This window comes from Ammospiza nelsoni, chromosome 2 (genome assembly GCF_027579445.1).
Source record: "Ammospiza nelsoni isolate bAmmNel1 chromosome 2, bAmmNel1.pri, whole genome shotgun sequence".
NCBI classification, from domain to species: Eukaryota; Metazoa; Chordata; class Aves; order Passeriformes; family Passerellidae; genus Ammospiza; species Ammospiza nelsoni.
The window spans coordinates 114,941,726-114,960,839 of record NC_080634.1 but is presented as its reverse complement, the minus strand read 5'-3'; the positions used below and the strand labels follow the sequence as shown (position 1 = coordinate 114,960,839).

The 19,114-nt window shown below is 38.6% G+C and overlaps 1 protein-coding gene across 2 annotated transcripts in view; it reads left to right on the top strand.

Annotated features, from left to right (window-relative positions):
• PKNOX1 (PBX/knotted 1 homeobox 1) overlaps window positions 1–19,114 on the top strand; it is a 36,365-nt gene that overhangs the window by 6,143 nt on the left and 11,108 nt on the right. For both annotated transcript variants that reach the window (XM_059466181.1, XM_059466182.1), the window contains exons 2-5: window positions 4,504–4,583; window positions 8,761–8,862; window positions 10,898–11,025; window positions 12,171–12,342. In XM_059466181.1, coding sequence (XP_059322164.1) covers window positions 8,812–8,862; window positions 10,898–11,025; window positions 12,171–12,342 — 351 coding nt within the window. In that variant the 5' untranslated portion in view covers window positions 4,504–4,583; window positions 8,761–8,811. The remainder of the gene's footprint in view (window positions 1–4,503; window positions 4,584–8,760; window positions 8,863–10,897; window positions 11,026–12,170; window positions 12,343–19,114) is intronic.

Genomic DNA, 19,114 nt, shown 5'->3' with positions numbered 1-19,114 from the left:
CAAAATTAAGAAATTTGGGATGTGCTCATGTGGAAACTCCAAAGGCTTCAGTGGCAGAGGGATGGATTTGTGTCTGAGGCATAAGCAATTCTTGTTTATCCATGTGGGGAATGCCAGAGAAATGGTGAGAGTGGTGGAGTTCTCACCTTTTTTTTCCTGTTTATTGAGTTTTTTGTCTTTTTAAAATGAAATTTGGTTTGAAAGTAATTAAATATCAGTAAGCAGGAGCTGTACAGGATCAGTTCCAGCTGTGGAAGTGCTGATACACATCCTCTGGGATGTAAGGAGTGTTTGGAATCTTTCCAATGCCACCCTCCTGTCACAAGAGCAGCCTATTTTTGGGTCCAACATGTTCTGAAAGCACATTGGGTGAAAACTGAGGGCAAAAACTCCTTCTCTGTCCTGTAACAATAAATATGTGTGAGGATTCATTATGTGAGTGTGAGGATTCTCATGCTGGACCCATAAAGTCCTTCTGTTTGTAGTGTTAATAATACAGGGGAAAAAAAAGGAATCTTCTTTTATTATGTGAATATTGATGGTGCATGAGAGTGATGAGAAATATTTTTGCTCCCTCGTACCCTAATCCCTCAAGAGTCTTGGAACAATTAAAGAGGGAGGTTTCCTTTCCCCCAAGTTTTGTTATTCTCTTGCCAAAATTGCTGTTTAGTCCCCTAAATTCCTTACTATTACTTTATGGGGCTAATAAAGCAGGGTCAAATTGCAGTGTGAATTGGGTGGGAGAAATGAGATGCTGCAGGAAGTTCCTTGAATTTGAGGATCTTTCCATAGTCAGAACAATGAAGATTCCATTTTGCAGAAGGTAGGAGAGCAACCTGAGGATTTCCTTCCAGAATTCCAAGAGCTACCTGGGGGCAGGATACCTGCATACATCATTTTATGACTGGACTGGGTAGAATTCCTCATCTTTCTCATCCTAGTTAAGAAGGACTGTGGTAAATTGGTGATGACATGGAATCAGGAATGTGAGCCATGATTTTGCACCTTTCCCTATAAATATGCTGGTGTACCCACCAAGGATGTGTGCAGAATCAGGAGCTGGAGTTCTTCACTCCAAGATCCCCTCAGTTTTATTTTTGTTGTTGTGCCTGGAGAAATCCCTATCATCTGTGCATCCTTAATATTCATTTTATCAGTTAACAGCATATGCAATTTTTGCTTATAATGTGTCACTTTTATTTTTTTAATTTGGTACTTGCAAATAGGAGAATTTATAGGATTAAATGTACCAAAAGCAGAGTTTAAACAAAGAGTGAGTTGCTAAAAGAGCACAAATCTTGCAATGAGGTGGTTTGTTGTTGGTCATGCTGTGTGACAGTGTGTGCTGGTGCTTGGGAGGTGGCCTGTGGTGTGAATAATTTGTATGGATTGTTAAGATCTGAGATGGAGGGATGTGAAAAGAGGATGCTAGGAAAGATTAATGGGACAACAAAGCAGTGGATGCACTGTTGGAGAGGCCTTGCTGAATAAAGTCACTATTATAGCATCTCTGTTCAAAATCCTACATGTAAGGAAAGGTTGATGGTAGCTTGGGGTGTAGCCTGTATTTCTGCAGAAATTCAACTTTAGTTATGGATTTTAATTTATTTTTAATTTTCCATTTCTTAAAAGTATAATTTGCATTCATTTTTTTTAATGTAATCTCATATTCATCAAGATTAACATATAAATAACTCTATTGCACCACCAAACAATAAAGGGAACAAAGTGACACAGAATAAATCTCATTTTACTGCAGCCCAAAATTGGCTTTGTGGCTTTTTAGGGCTTGACTCCCAGGGCAATTGCCAGCATAGCTGTTGTAGAGTAACTGAGTGGCTGTGTCTGTGTGATGGAATCCCTGAGGCTGGTGTTGTGTTCCTGAACAGGAACATTGTCTTTCTTAAAAGTATAATATTCTAAAGAATGACTGTACTTTTTAAGTACATGAGACAGAGGAAATGGAAGCCACCTTGGTGCTGAATGAGGAGAGCATTCTCATTGAGCACATTTTTAATAAACTTGTCTGCATCAACTTCATATTGATTTGTTTGTCTTAATTTCTGTGAATGACTGTGCATGGGCAGGTCAGTGGAGATGGAAATGAGCTGCACAAAGGTGGGATGAATCCTGCATGTTGGCATGTGTGCCCTACTTACTGCTTCATTATTTGAATCAATTATTGCTATCATTATTTGAATCTATAAAAATACATGGATTTTAATGTCTGCTGATATTTGTTCATGTGAATGTGCTCACAGGTGTTTGCTCCCTGTGATATGAAATGCAGAATGAGAGGGTGACTCAAATGAGGGCTCTTCAGTGCTTGAATGAACAAGTTCCTATTTGACTTTGTAGTTAAAATCCCAGTGCTGATTCACCTTCTGAGAGACAAAGCAAGTTGCCTTTTGTTTTGGTTTCATAGTTAGGTATTTTTATTATGATTGGCGTTACTTTAAAGCTTGTGTGCCATAGGAATTAAAGAAAAACAAAAATTGGCAATAGCAAGTCCAGGTGAAGACTCCACAGTGCCTGGGTGTTGTCTCCACCCTGTAACAGGTGTATCTGCTCCTTCCTTTTCCCACTGAAATGTGCAAGACATCATCATCTGCGAGCTCAGATCTCTTGTCTGATATGTTTTAGGGCTCAGCAGGATTAAATGTTGCCCAGTGTCTCTTTGAAATGGGCAATATCACTGCAACATCCTCGGGCTCTTCTCAGCCACATCCTTCCCTCTGCAGCAGCTTTCACCCAGACCTGCATTTCTTTAGCACCTCTTTGTTCCTGCCCTGGATATCTCATAAGCTGCCTAGAAATTTGCTTTTCCCAGAGTTTCAGCTGAAGGCTTTGCAGGCAAGGGCTACTTCTTCATACACTGAATATTGTGTGACCAGATCTGACAGCAGTTCTTGGCTGCAGTTATTTCAGATTGCAGGAGCAGGATTTTCAGATTTTCAGTAGTTCTCCTTATGTCTGAGCAGAGACAAGGAATGGATAATTCATCCATTTATCCATCCTGATTTATCTCAGTGACCTCTGTTCTGAAGATGCCATGAATAGTGAGAAGTCTTTTATTTGAAAGTAGCCCAGTAAATTGAAGTGAGAATGAGTACCAAAATGCATTGGCATGTGAGGAAGGGAGTAAGAGGGTTACACTGTCCTCAGAACAGAATTAAGAAGCTGTAAAAATAAGAGAAGCCCATTTTCTGAAGACACAGATCTTTGATGGTTTAAGGAAGAGTGGTAAGAACTTTTAGTGTGCCATCTGCTCCTTGAACCTTCAGGACCAGGTCTATCACTTTGGGCTGAAACTCCTTCTTGCTCAGTGTTCAGTCTCTAACCAATGGCTGAAATTTAAACTGCCTTCAAACTCCTCACAGACCTTCCCTGCCCTGTTTGGAGCCAGGTTTCATGAGCCAGAGATGGCATGTAGATTGAGTGGCCCTTCACTTTTTTTTTTTTTTTTTTTTTTGTGAACTTGTCTGAAAAACATCACTTCTTGGAAAACAACACATGCATAAATTTTAACTATTTTAAAAACCAATTCAAAGACCAATTTCATCTTGCTTTCAAAAATGTTGGAGTTACTTCTCTCTAGTTCTTATTGTGAACTATCTGTGTGAGAAACAGATATAATCAGATTGAAGATCTCAGCTGTGTTTTAGCCATCATTTAATTTATGGTGGCCTCTGTGCAACCTTAGTGTCTGGAACTTCTCCTGAGATGGTTTTTTAATGCTTTCCAGCAGTCGTGTTTTCTAAATATGTTTTCACAATCTTTGCTACTTTGCTTTCACAATCCTTACTGCTTTTTAAAAGTAGCTTCACTGTATCAAATTAGTGCTATTAAATGTAATTAAAGTGATTTTAAGTCATAATTTTTGGAAAACTTTTTAAAATGGCCAAATAATCCTGTAGCAGAACCTGTCCTCACAGAAGACAGGATCTTAACAATGGCACATTTCTAGCATCATGCTTTGATTTTATCATGGATTATATTCAAATGATGATGAAGGAGATTTAAATGGGGAAGAAAAAAATCTCTCACCTTTCTTGATTTCATGCTTAATTTTCACAACAGTGGTGAGTTACTCCTATTTGGATTTCATGGTGTTATTTTTGGGATGTGCCTTGTCTAGTCTTGGCAGACAGACACCGAGCCAAGGAGTAAAATATGAAAATTTAACAGTGAGGGAGTTATTATCCAAATGGAGCCTTCTGTTAGAGGTGTCAACAGACAAAGGTGAATGTAGAGAATGAATGGAATAAGATGAGAGAAAGATCAAATAATGGGATAAGAAGTTCAAGCGTGGGATAATGGGTGTGATTAGAGATTATTAACAATGCAAAGATTTGCAAAATGTGTAAAAAAATTCCTGTCTGTTCATTAACACTTGCTGAGGGAACCACATAATAAAACAATTTTTAAAAAAAATCATATTGAGTCTTAGAGTGTTTGTTCTAAGGTGTTATTTCCTCTGACTATTTCTCTGTTGGTTTTTAGGTTTCTGTCTTCCACCTTGTACATAAGTGGGATCTCTGTGCTGGAACAAGATAATGTCTTCAACTCATTGAAGGAAAGGGGTGAGCAGCTTTCTCATGGCCAATATTTTATCTTCTTTAGAAAACAGCTGCCCTGGAAATAAACGTCATCCTGTATTGTGTTGAAAAGGAAGCCAGTTCTTGTTGCTTTTCATGTGTCAAAGAGAATTGATTTTTGTTTCTTTTTAACTTGCTGTGTGAATGTAAGCATCTAATGTTACATAACAAGTGCCAGGACTAAAGTTAAATAAGAATGAACAAAGAGCCATGCTGAATCTGCCAGTCATGCATTTCTCTCTGAAGGACTTCAAAGAAACATGTATGAAGGAAAATGAGCAGGAATGATTACTTGTTAACAAGTCTGTTGGGTAGTTCCCTCACAACCCTAAGAGGGCTGGTGCTTCGGTCGTAGCCCGAAGCGTAACTATTTATATCTTTTCTAAAGATCTGTTGTAGCTTGTATATGTTAGAAATGATACCACTGATCTCCAGCAGCTCCCTTGTACCTTCTGTTAACGTTACTGGGTGGTCCCTGTGCCCTTAATTATGAAGGAGTAAGTGGAACAAGCCAGGAGGGGAGTGATGAATGTCAAGTGATCACTCTGTGTGTGTGTTTCAGCTCACATTTAATCTCTTCACTTCCATACTCAACTTGCACAAGCTCTCCACATTTCTAATTATGATTACCCCTCTTCATTTAGCTTCCTTTCTGCTTTACATTTTCTTTCATACTTCATTTTATAAAAGGCTTTCCTTTCTTTTTTTTTTTTTCCTTTGCTTTGTAGACCATGCTCTTTTATGAATTTCCTTTCACCACAGGTATCAGTGGAGTTTCTGATTGCAGGTCGTGCATCAGCTTCCAGTTACATGACCTTGGGTTTTCTACACATTTTACTTTCAAAATAAATAGAGTGAGAGTTAGTTCTGTTCTCTTTGAAGCTGACCAGCAGACTCACCCTCAGGTTATTTTTGTTATTTGTAAGTCTTTGAATATAAAATTAAAACACACATTTTCCCCTATGCTCTCGATTTATCTCATAAAGAATAATTGGTATTTTGAAAGCTAAGAGGTTCAGAAGTAATTTATTCTTGGGTTCACCTCAGATGCCCAAACACTCTGTGTGCTGAGGCAGAGTTGGTAGGTTGGAGGTGGTCTGGGAGCTGAGGATGGACACTCAGAGCAGTCAGCCAAGTGCAGGGCTCGTGTGAGAGGAGAGCACCACAACCGCTTCAGACCACGTCCGCTGCTTTCCATCACAGCCACCTTCAGCAGGGAGAGGCTGAACCAGCCTGTGACCGGGTGTAAAAAGCATCAGAAACATCCACACGTGTTGTGTGAGCTCGGTGGAGGAGCTGTGTTAGTAATTAGCTGTGGCACTGATAAACATCTGGGAGCGATTGCAGCCTGAGCATCTGCTGGGGCTGGGCCTGCTAACGAGGCTGGTGCTGCATCCCAAATGAGGCCAGGAAAGCCAAATCTGTAAATACCTTCTCAGTTACTTTCCTTAAAGTTTAACTCATTTTGTTTCTTGTCTCTACTGAGTAATGAGGAAATGTCTCTTTTTAGTGAACAGAAGTAATTCCTCAGTTAATTGCCTCGATTTAAGGGTGTGATTAGCTCAATTTGTTCTTCTTGATTTGCAGTGGTTGTCTTCACTAAATCTCATCAGTTCCTATCTTGCCTAATAGCTTAATCTTCTTCCCCTCTGACTTATAATTACAGTAGAAACTCTTGTGGGAAATAAAGGAAATACCCATGTAGAATTCTTTCCAGTCATTCCCCTGGGAGAAAATACAGCAAAAGTCCTTCTAGATGCAGTAATCTATGGATCTAGCTCAAGGCTGTGCACCTCCTTTCTTCTTTTGTGTGGCCTGAAGGCCTTCCAGATGTGGAACGTCTCTTCATTATGGAAATCTGGAAGGAGGGGTTAGTCCAGCTTGTCTTGTTCTCCAAAAATTCTTGCCATGTCCTACTGTCTTTACCAATTTACATGTATTATCTTTGTGGCCTCCCTCTCCAGGTTTTTCTTCATGCCACAAATATGATTTTACATCCCTGTGAACTCTTAAGACTTTCTTCCTCTTCTACAACTTGTACTTTTATTTTCTCTTTTTTTGCCTAAGAATTTCATCTTCCATAGTTAAACAATTTCTTTAGCAGTGTTTTCTGTGCTTTTCTTAGCTTTAAAATAATCATTAAATAATGTTTGCATTTTCTTTGTTGATAGTTTAAACTGTTCTGCTTTTATTTTGAGGGTAGTCTGGTCCATGCTTTGGATGTCACAGTCATAAATTAAATGTCTGTCTTTTGAGAAGGAAGAAAAGCAGCATTTTCTATGTGTCTGTTCACTCTGTCAATACAGACAGGCACTTGCATTGGCTGTCAGCTGCCATTTATGAAAGAAAATAAATGTTTAAACATCAGACAAATGCTTACAGGGCTGATGCTTCAGAATGTGTTCCCTTAAAGGATTTTGAGAGGTCTCTCACTTATAGTGGCAAATGCTGATTTAGCTTTTAACACTGAGTGATTTGTAACTGTAAAAAATTTTAAAATATGAAGTACTTCTATCAATGAGTGCACTTTGGTTGTTCCATTTGTATTTTTAATTTTGGTGGAGAAATCAGTAATGTATTTGGAGTTTCAAAGAAAGAATACTGATATTCTGTAAAAACAGATATAACCTAGTTTTTAGAGGAAATCAATCTTACATCATCTTGGTGAACGTCTCTGGTCTTTGAAGCAGTTTAAAAAAGATTTTAAAAATTGCACTCATACTTAGGAATTACACTGAGTGAATTTGATGCAAAGTGAGGCTTGAGGTTTCTCCTGAGGAGTTTGGTTTGTCTCTGTGCCTGAAACTGTTGTCAAAGAAGGGAACCTTGAAGTTTGTTCTGTGTTTGCAAAATGAAACACTCACTTGAGACTGTTATAATCTGCAGGGAAAAATATCCAGAAATGTAAAAATTGCTTTTTAAAATGGTCATATGCAGTAGTAGTATGCAATAAGGGAAGTACTTAAAATACTTGAAAATTTTGTAGTGATTGAACACATTGAAAGAAAAATATTCTATTTCAGATTTTAAGGTGGTGAAAATTTTAAAACTTAGTTCTTCAATACCGACATAAGTGACAAAGAGCAGAAAACATGGAATTATTACCTGGATATAATGTTTTTCAAGACATGAGCTCTATCTTCTTTTTTAATATGGATTTTTTAATAGTAGCTAAACATTAGAATTCCTGTGTGTCAAGGAAAATTGACTTCTGTGTTAATAGTTACTGGTAATAGCTTAATGAGTTACGTGATTTCAGTTGTAATGGCTGCACATCTGACAAGAAAATGAAATGTGAAGTAATAATTTGTTGGCTACACTCTGGTGGTGGTGCTTTGCTAATTTATTTTTTTAAATTATGGTACGTCTTAATTTAAAAATGTTTAACTCATCTGGGCACCAAACTCCAGCTAATGCTTAGAGAGAATAATTTGATGCATTTGCTTATGTTTAAATCCTATTGTAATTAATATTTCCCAAAGTATCAAATGTCTCTGAAATTGAGATTCTGAATTCCTAGATTCCTTTTGAAACTTTATAATCACATGGGCCCAATTGTTTAAAAATTGTTTGATATTGTTCCATTTTTTGTTGAACCTTAAATGACTTGGATGGCAAATTCCTGATGTCAGAAGTGATTTGAGGCTTGGTCTCTCAAAGTAGTTTCTGCTCTACTTTAGGATCTGGGATTAACACCCAAAAGTGAACAGGATATTCCTTAACATTTTGCATTTGGTTCATCATTTTTAACTGTTATTATTTCAGTTACATTGATGCTCAGTGGGTTGGGAGCCTTTTAAAAACACAGAAACACAAACCTGCCCATTTCTAGATTTTATGTATGACCTTAGAATGTCAGTTAAGTAGTGCAGAAATTAATGCTAAAATTCACTTGAGCTTGTGAGTTTAAAAAACCTCAGCCTCTTACTAAAAGTTTTACTTTAAGATACAAAGAGACAATGAACTTTTTTGCTTATAAAACCTGTTATAGTTCCAAACTGAATTAATTTTTTGTTTGAATTTGTATGTGGCTGTTGTTGTCAATAAACTCTCTGAGAGAGGTGTACATAAATCTGAATTTCTACCTTTATTTTTACTTCACCCTTTAGAACTGGATTCTAGGTGGCCACTTTTTTAACTGACTATTTGTTTTTCTTTAAAGACTATTTGTTCACACTTATGATGATTTGACACAATTAATGTCTCAATAACCATGATGGCAACACAGACATTAAGTATAGACAACTATCAAGATGGACAACAGGTAGGTGTGTTTTCATTTCTCTAGGAACTAAATACACTTAAAAAGAGGGGGGGAAAATAGTAATTTTCCTTAGTTCCTGCTTTGGCATTGTTTAAGCTGGAATAATTAAACATAGTCATGTATATCTGGTCACGTTTCTTTTTTGTACAACAGGCTGTCTAGTTTTACACTTTAAATTGTAAATTAAAATGCTGTTAAGTGGAGGCAAGTTGTGGGGTGGCCTCTACTCTGAAGATCAATTTTTCTGTTACTCTGTGTCAGCCCTAAGCAATAACTGCAAATACTTCTGTCAGCAGATGGCAACAATGGGGAACAGTCAGAAAAAACCCAGCAACTTTCCACATCTCCTATAAAATGTTCATCTGAATGCAGTCAGATTTTTGATTTTTAGTTTTTTTTTTTTTTTCTTTTATTGCAATTCTAATTTCTCTCTCTCCTCTCACCTACTTTTACTTTTGGCAGTAAAAGTAAAATATGTTTTTTTCTAAAGAACGGATTGGGAGAGAGCTTTTTCTTCCTATTTCTTGTGTATTTCAAGTGTTCAGTGTCCAAGATAGACAGGGAATTTGGGTGCCTGCTGTGTTTCTAGTTTGGAAATGCCCCACAGGATAAGAAACTTTCAGTTTTAAGTGAGCTGTTTCCTCCTAGGGCAATAGAACCCTCGCTGAACACACTCCCTCCCTTCAAACTCTGCAGATTTATGGCCAACATTTATAATCACTTGTCTGACTCATCCCCTTCTAATTTGCTCCTCTTTCCTGTCATTAGCCAAGAAATTGGTCCATTATTACTTTTTTCTTAAGCATTCTGGTTTGAAAATCATCTCTGCTTGCTGAGAGAGCTCTCTGCAAGGCAGGCTTCTCCCTTGGGTGGGAGATGCTGAATTTCTCAGTTTCTGATTTTTCTAGGAGATGGCTTGGCCCCAATAGGTAATAAAGCACAAACCTTTTGGTTCTCCCAAACTGTTAAAAATACTATAAATTTTTCTGCTGCTGTTATGTGGAAATAAATTAAATTCTGTTAACATCAGGATCTCTCACAGTTTCTGGGGCTGTCAGTTCTGGCTGCCTGGAGCTCCCTAGAACAGTGTCTGTTCTCTACCTGAGATAAAAGAGAATTAAGAGAATAGATTGCAATGCTTTCATGTCTTTGTGCAGATGCTCAAATGGGAGAAAACCAAAGAGTTTGGGCTGAGGGGTGGAAACTGTGACTTTCACAGTTCAGGTTCCTGGAAGACCTTTTAGTCCAAAAGATATTTAGCTGGAGGTGATGGAAAAAACTCTTGGAACATCTTCAAAGCACCTCAAAGGTGTGCCCAGCCTCCTAATGCAGTTCAGGAGGTGCTCAGGTGAAGCTCTGTGGTGCTTTTCCATGGCTAAATGTGGGTTAAATGGATGTGTATTAGGAGTTACTGCTGTTCTCCTATAGTTTGACAGCCCTTAAACATTTGGTTCTTGCAATATCTAAAATGGAGTGCTAAAGGTCATGGGAGGTTATGCTCCTACAATTGAAGGACTGGAGGGACACAGAATATTTCAAATGTGCATTTTAATGGACAAAAAAAACCTAGAAGATCCTTTTCTTCAGTACCCTTATACAATGCACAGTAAAAAATAAAAAATAATAATAAAAAAAAGAAAATTTAAGTGCATAAACTTTTCTTTACATTGATTTCATCCTAAAAGATTTTTATGCAGACATTCCCATGAACTTTTTGGAGCAATGTACTCTAGGCTATTCCAAAAACAGCCACTTCAGAGACAAAATGCTTCAACAATTTACTAATATCTATCATTCCCATTTTAAAGCCAAATGCTAAAACTTGGAAATGACCTTTATCCATCAAAAAGTGTCAGGGATTAAAAGAGGGGTTTTGTTGCTGCTACAACTTCTTGTGTCACTGCCAAGTCACACCAACCTTCTGGCAATCTAGGAGCCCTTTGCACTGCTCTTTCCTTAGAACACAGCACCCTTATTTTACGTCAGGGCTACAAATTTACTTCTTTTTTTTTTTTTTTTTTTTTTTTCCCTACAGATGCAAGTGGTAACAGAGTTAAAAACTGAACAAGATCCCAACTGCTCTGAAACCGATGCCGAAGGGGTGAGTCCTGCCCCTGTAGAATCTCAGACTCCAATGGATGCAGACAAGCAGGCCATTTACAGGTAGTGATGGACTCCTGTTCTGTCTTTTGAAGGGTGAAGGATAGGGTAGAGGATTTGGGGGTTTTTAATAAATAAATAATAAGTACCTAAAATCAGGTGATTTCTTGGCTGTCTCCATTGTTTGTAGGGAAAGAGTGAGACCAAATAGGCTTCAATGGCATCATCAGCCAAGGAAAAACCTCCTGAGCCTGTGGGATTTTTAATTTCAGCAGGTTTAAAGGATATTCTAAGAGTGGTTGCCAAATTTAGAAAGCTGTTTTAGCCTTTAAACTGTGGTCACTATTTGCCGTATTGTTGTTTTTATCTTTAATACAGGTTTTTACTTTTATTGTAATTAGGTCAATCTTTACTCCTTTTTCTTTAGGGATAACAATCTATTCCCTAGTAATTAGCTGAAAATGGATTAAATATTGATGTACGAGCACACTAATTTGAGATTTTTCAGTGCAAAGTGCTGTGCTGAGCAATATGCTCAGTTTTCATGGGGTTGAGTGTTCTTTCAGCTTAACTACTTTATAAAGACAGAATTATTACTGGTTTTCAAGTTAAAAAAGAAAACAACCACCAAAACAGGAAAAAGCCAAACAAAACACTAAAAAAACCTCAACCTGAGGCAGAAAGATGTATCCATTCATTTACAGACTTGTGCTAACAAAATCTTCTCCTCAGAGCATGATTTCACAGGAGGCCTCTGAGCACAGCCTGAATATTCTTCTCAATTTTTTAAAGTTATTTCATGATATGTAAGTATGGCCCACATTGAAGAATAAATTAATTTTATCAGGCTTCATTTAAATCTGGATTCATCCTCTTTGTAAATCCTAAATCTCATTTCTAGTGCACTGTATTAATCTGTCTCAGTGCCACTCAATTACAGTGAATTAAACAGTCAGAGCTTTTTTAGCTTGTGATTGTTCTCTTTAATTAAATATATACATATTTTTTGCTGTATTTGCCTCTGGAGTGGGGTAAATCAAAATGAAAATAAATATTATCTTATTTTGCTCTAGCCAATGCTGTTATATGCAGTCTGTTCCAGAACTTGTCACATTCACATGAGTGACTGTGAGCTTTTCTAGCTAGATGTCTTAATTTTCACATAAGTGAAAATACTTATTCATGTATTTAAACATTTTTTTTCCTAGGCACCCACTATTTCCCTTGTTAGCACTATTATTTGAAAAATGTGAACAATCTACACAAGGCTCAGAAGGCACAACTTCTGCCAGTTTTGATGTAGATATTGAAAACTTTGTGAGGAAGCAGGAGAAGGAAGGAAAACCCTTTTTCTGTGAAGATCCAGAAACTGATACTTTGGTAAGTATTGGCTGTTTCTTTAATTTCTGAAACAACCATCACATTTGCAGCTTCTTCCTCATTTCTGATCTCAACTGGTCCTTGTAGTTTCTCCTCACATTTTTCTGCCTGTGAGAGATTCTTCTTTATGTTAATGATTAAAAATATTTTTAAAATTTTCTTCTGACCCCCTTTTCCCTTTTATCTGTAAATTTACTTTGGGCTCTTCACAGTTGTTTCCTGTTCTCAGCTGACATGAATGTATTGGAGAAAAACAGAAATAAATCTTTTCCATAGCCACACTGACTCTGCAAATTAATTTTAGAGTGTTGGGTGTTTAACATATTAATCGAAAACGTGTAATTGATGTAATTTTTCTCCAATTTTATTTAAATCATGCTTCACCTAGTTAATGTGAGGGAAGAACTGTTATAAGATGATCTTAGAAAGTCTTTACCATCTATAATTTTTTCTTTCATGTCATTAACTCCTTTAAGCTTTCTGAAAGTCATTCCTGTGATGAAGCTGTGATTTCTCTATTTTGAATATACCTGCCTTCAATACTTTACTCAAAAATGAGAGTTAGTTCTGTTCTGCATGAAGCAGGTCTGCTGACTTGTTAAGCCTCAGGTTATTTTCTTCATTTGTAACTCTCTGAATCCAACACAAAATCACTGTTTTCCCATATTTCCCTAATCCATATTTCTCTAATTTCAGAAGCACATCTGAGGTCTAATAGCTGGAATGTAGTAGCTGTGGTTCAGTGGATGAGGAAAGAACAGTGCTGGTGGTTTATCTTGAATTCTGAGGTCTCTTACAATGTTCTCATAGACAAACTGACAAGACGGGCAAGATAAATGAGCAGGGAGGTGGACTGAAAGATGGGTGAACCCCTGGGTTCTGGTCAGCAGCAGGAAATCCATTTGAGGGCTCCCATAAGTGCTGTTCTCCAGGGTCTGATTGTGGCACCAGAACTGTTTAATATCCATTTCTGACTGGGGTGATGGGGCAGGCTGAGCCCTCAGCAGGGCTGCAGGTGCTGCAAAGCTGGGAGATGGGGCTGATGCACACATGGCTCTGCCACCATTCAGGGATACTTTTTTGCTTTTGGAGAAGCAGGAAAAAGGGAATCTCATGGAATTCAGCAAAGGGAAATGCCAAGTCCTTATGGGGAAAAAGACAGACTGACTCATCAGGGCAAGAGGAAATGGGCATGAACTTACCCAGGAATGGGTATGAAACACAGGAGGTTCCATTAAATGTTCTTTACTCTGAGGGTGATTGAATCCTGCTCTATAGATCCTGTCTGCCCCATAGATCCTGAAATCCTGCCTCATAGATTCCTTCTCCCCATCTCTGGGGCACAAGGAATCCCAGAGAGTTGTGGAGTCTCCATCCTTGGAGACAGTCAAACTCAGCTGGACATGACCCTGAGGAACCTGCCCTTCCTGACCTTGCTTTGAGCAGGAGGGTTGGATTTAACCATCTCCAGAGGTCCCTTCCAACCTCAGCTGTTGGTCCCTTTCCAGCCAATTCCAATTCTGTGGCTTCTGTGAGCCTCCAAAGATCGGTTTCCCAAAGATCCTGCTTGCCTTGGCCTGTTCCCTGTGCTTTTGGTCATACATAAACACTCTCAGATCCAGCTTGCTTTGGTTGTAGCTGGGTCTGGTGTGTTCAAAAAGTCCTTCCTGTCACTGAGCTGTTTATGGTTTCAGTTTGTGGCTCTAGTGACAAAGTCTCTGGATTATGTGGTGTTCTCTTTTGCTGATGGGCTGCACAAACCTGGCTGGTTTTGCTTGAAGTGGGTGAGGAATTGTTTATGTCCAGGATTCCATGGCTGCTGAGGTCAGTAGTGGCTTAAACTGGAACCACATTGCAAAATGCAAAATCCTTGGCATTGAGCTCCTGTCCTGTGGTCGTATTGTGAGCTGTGACTTTCTGTTACTGGATACCAATGAAACCTGAGTGCAGCTTGTCCTCTGCCTGTCCTGGGGGCTGGGAGCCCTGAACAGCTGACATTCTGACAGGCTCTCATTTGGTGTGGGGCTGTGAGCACAAGCTTCTCTGAAGTTGTGAACTGGCTGGCATGGCTTTCAGCCTCTTTTCAGCTTGAAATATTGGTGCTTGCCACAGGGAGGGCTGTAGACAGGCAGTTTTTCTGCCTCCTCACATATATATATTTTTGTAGAGATTAAAAAGTCTGTTTAGTAGCAAGAAACACTGTTGTGCACATTTGTTCCATCTTCTGCTCATGCTGTCCTTTTTAACTCCAATGTTAATTCAACCATTCATCTGAAAGGAGAGGCTGTTAAAACTGATAATTAGGCTGGGCTAGAAGGGTGGAGCAGAGTCAAACAAATAAGGTGTAAATGTTTGCTCAGTAGGATCAACTCGGGGCCAGAGCTAAACTGACATGAACTGAGCATCACAACACTAAAGAGCCAAATTCAAGTCCTATCTGAGAGTCACAGGCCTGTTACACTAAGGAAATTGGTCAGCTGTTTCATTTCTTTTTCCTTTTACCCCTTTGAGATGTGGCATGTAGAACTCAGCCAGACTGCAGTTTCTGTGACAGAGCTTCAACTGTGACAGCTCCAAAGCAACAGAATATAATTCTTCATGAATTCTCCAGAATATAATAATGTTCCATGCTGCCTGTGGGCTAATTAAGTAGATAACAGAAATTAGGAAGGGTCACAGATAGTGATTGTAGGGTCACTTACAGTCCTGGCAATGTTCCACGTTGTGCACTCACTTGAAGTGCCTTGAATACTCCACAAGAGGAGTTTGGAGTTCATCCAGAGGACCACAGAATGTTAATCTGGGTGGCACAGGCATTAGATCAGTTTGACCAGAAAGGAAATTCATTAAGAGCAGTGGATGCTTGTTCCAATTTGAGCAGCTCTTACTAAGCTATGGTCTAGATTATCTTGTTACTTTGGTATTATAATTCCCATTCTAAATTAATTGGTGGCTTCCTGCTTTAGTATTAAAAAGGATTTCAGCATCCACCTGAAACTTAGTTTTGAGAATACTCATAAATTGCTAAATTGCCTGTAAACCAGCTTTCAAACCCTTGTTACTATCCAGATGGAGGGATTTTGTTCTGGGGATTCTGTTCTTCCCAGTTAAGCTCTCCAACAACATCAGCTGGTGTTCCTGAATCAGCAGGGCAAAGGATCATAGTCAGTCCAGGAGAATTGTTACCAGGCCTTTTTAGGAGAATTGTTACCAGGTTTTTTTTACTTCTGCAGGGTCTTTCCCAGGTCTGGGTGCAATCCTGGGCCATGTGCTCTGGAATGACCCTGGGGTTCATCCTGCAGATCTCCTGTTTTCAAATCCTGTGGGAAGGAATTGGAAGCTGAAGGTTGTGCTTGTGCTCTTACTAGACTGGAAATGTGCTTTCCTAGAGCTTCAACTTCCTCCAAATCTTCTTGGAATGTTATTTGCATCCCCCCTTTTTCCAAGCATCAGTGTCAGAAGATGTGTGTTTGCTGTCAGTAAGCAGATTTTGGTGCTCTCTGTTGCTGCTTTCTGGAAGTGAGCTCAGATTACCCACATAACTTTGAGTATCACCTTTTCCCCTTACCCTTTGCTATCCCTGCCTCATTTTTACAGATCAAACAGATCCTGGAATGAACCAACTGCTCTTTGTTCACCATCAGTCTCATTTTGTGCATAGGACATCCACAAATTTAAGAATTTGTTCAGCATGGGTGCTTGCAGAGAGTTTTTTTAGACCTTTCACAGATTATTTTATGTTTGAAGACATTCATTGCTAAACACTTTTGTGTTGCTCACTGCTAACCCAGACACTGCAGAAATACCACATTGCCTCAGGGTGGTTCCTGCCTCTCTGTTCAGAGTGAACTCTTCCCACACATGGGTGGATTTTTTAATTTCTCCACATTCCTAGGACCATAGGATGGTTTGGGCTGCCCTAAAAGCTCAGGAGGTTTCTAGTCCAACCTCCTGCACAGAGTAGGGTCAGCTGTGAAGCCAGAGCAGGTTACTTATGGCTTTGTCAAGTCTAGACACAATCCAAAACAGGGGCTGTTAAATCTACTCTTCCTTTTGTATTTGAACAGGACACTGCCTTTTTTGAAGACCCCCGAGTTTTTTGTTTCGTTTGGGGTAAGGATTTTGGGTTCAGTACCCTCTTCTCAATTCTCTTGAATTCTTGGTTGTGCCTGGAACCTGAGTTGTAGAGGTGAAGCCGGCTGGTGTCATTTGAATATTGACTGACCAAGCCTTTCTGAAAAGTTTTTTTTTTGCTGTTTTAATGTGCAGAACTGTCCCATAAACCTCTAGTTACACCTTTTCTAGCTATGTCTCATAGCTGAGGACTCAAAATAGAAGTTATCAAATCAAAACAAATGAAAGCAAAATAGCTTTTCTCCCAGAGTGTGTGTTCTTCCACTGAAAATCTGAATTGCTGCAGGAGGATTTGGGTCAGGGAGGTAGGTAAACTGTGGATGTATATATTTTAATTGGTTTTTTTGCAAATGAAGAGTCATTTGAGTGAGATGATGTGTCAGTATATGGAGATTCTTTCATGTGTGCTGCCCACATGTGCAGTTGATGTGCTCTGAAATCTATAAAGAATTGTGGCTCTGTGTTTTACATCAGCACAGGTGAGCTGGGTATCACAGCTGAGGCAGTTTGTGATGTGTCTGTGCCTTTGCACCACGGGCTTGAGGCACTGCAGGCAGGACACAGGCACAACCTAGAGCATATTGAGGCTAAAGATAGCATAAATTTCTCAAATTTGGAGACACGTTTTTATATAAATAGGCTCTGGATAGCAAGAACTGGAAGTTTTTCAATAACTTTTCTTTCTCTAATAGTTTACCATTATCTTTATTTACAGCAGTTTCAGCCCTAGTAGAAGATATCCCTGATCATGGCAAGAGTTGTTAACAGGATGATCTTTAAGGTCCCTTCCAACCCAAACCATTCTAGGATTATGTGAATATACACAAACCTCATGGTTATTTCATCTTTGTGCATTTCCCAGAAGTGATACTTCAGTTTTATTCCTACAGCTGAAAAGACTGAATCAGTTATAAAATGTCATTTTTCTGTGGCATATTCTATGCAGTAGCACTGAATGAAATATTACTGCTGCTGTGACCTGTCTGAAAATACTTCTTTGTATTGCCTTTGTCCAACCTGAGTTATTTTATCAGGAGTTCTTTTTGTAGCTTTAAGGGAAAAGTGAACTTCTGCTGACATTAAGTTTTGTCCACCTGTGCTGCAAGAGAGCAGGAGCCATATGGCCACAATTAATGTAGCTGTAAATGAATTAATAACTCGTGGTGACAGACATGGCATATATACAAAGTTTTGTTTTCCTCCTAACACAGCACAGCTTCCTGCAGGAGCAGTGTGATGGAGAGGGGCCCTGCAGAAACCTGAGTAGTGTTACTGACTCTGGGTTTGTGGGTAATTCTGTCTTTAATTCAATTTTCACCTCAAGTATCAACCATCAATTTTCAACTAAGTCTAAGCTGAAGAAAGGACTTTCATTTTTCCTCCAAGCACATGCTGATAAATAAACAGTACAAATTTGGCTAATGTTTAAAAAAACACAGCTCTCTTGACTGAGCAAAAATAAACTAAACTCTATTATGGTCAAATATTATGTGTCCAAAAACATATTTTGTTACCTCAGTTTTAGCTGAATCTTTAAAGTACTAACTAATATGATGAGCAATTTGTTGATCAGTTACACATGAAGAATTTTCAATTTTAAGCTTTTTGTTTTTGAAATAGAGACAGAATTTCTTGAAACACAGATGACCTTTGTTTTGTGTTAAAATTTAGTCACATTTTCATGCTTTAACTTTGTTGTGTTTAAAGGTGCTTAAGCACAGTTTAAAAAGCAACCTGGGCTGGGTTAGAAAATCACTGGTTGGTGTCTCAGTGCTGGGTCACTGCACTCAGTGTTTCAAAGGCTTTCAGTGTCATAGGTCACAAGAGTTACCAGATATTAATTTGAGTCAAATCTACAGCTCAGGTGTTTCTGCAGCTGTTTTTTGAAAGATGTAATTTTTTTTTCTTTTTATCCCTGAAAAGAAATTTTTAAAAAATCATTTAAATTCTTAATTTTTTTAATCTTGTTTATTTTAACCCACAGTTGCCTACACTGAGTGTCCTAGAACCTTTTGCTGAAAAAACAGAAAATATCTGACTCATTGAAAGCTAAAATGTCATGATGGAGAGGGGAGCACACTCAAAAGTTTTCCTGCCTTGATCTCCTTTAGGTGCCTTGAGCAAAGGCATCTTCAGCTCCCAGTTGGCTTTTTGAGGTGGAAGTAATTGATAGATTTATAATAGATTTAATAAATAGATAATAGTTTGGAAGGTATAATTTCTGTTCACTGGATCAGTGCTCTGCCCAGCTAAATAACCCTGTTATTTATTGGTGGACCCCTGTTATTTATTATATGGTGGACAGATTTTTCCAAATAATTGTAAAGTCAAGCTCTGCACAATGCTTTAAAATTGCAACTGTTCCTTTTCATGAATCTGAAGGATATTTCTCTCAGAGATCCAGCACAGCACAGAAATGTTGGGGGTGGCATGTTGTATAAAAATAATTACTTTGCTGGTGTGTTGTGTACATATTTGAATGTCCTGGATTTCCTGCTGCTGTTGGACCATCTGGATTTGGTTTTAGCTTCTGATCTTCTGCCATGACCCTTACAATCACCTTAGCTATTTTTGTGCAGTATGTAATGCCGTTGGTTATCCAGGCTTACAGTGCTTTTCTCACAGTGAGCATGACAAG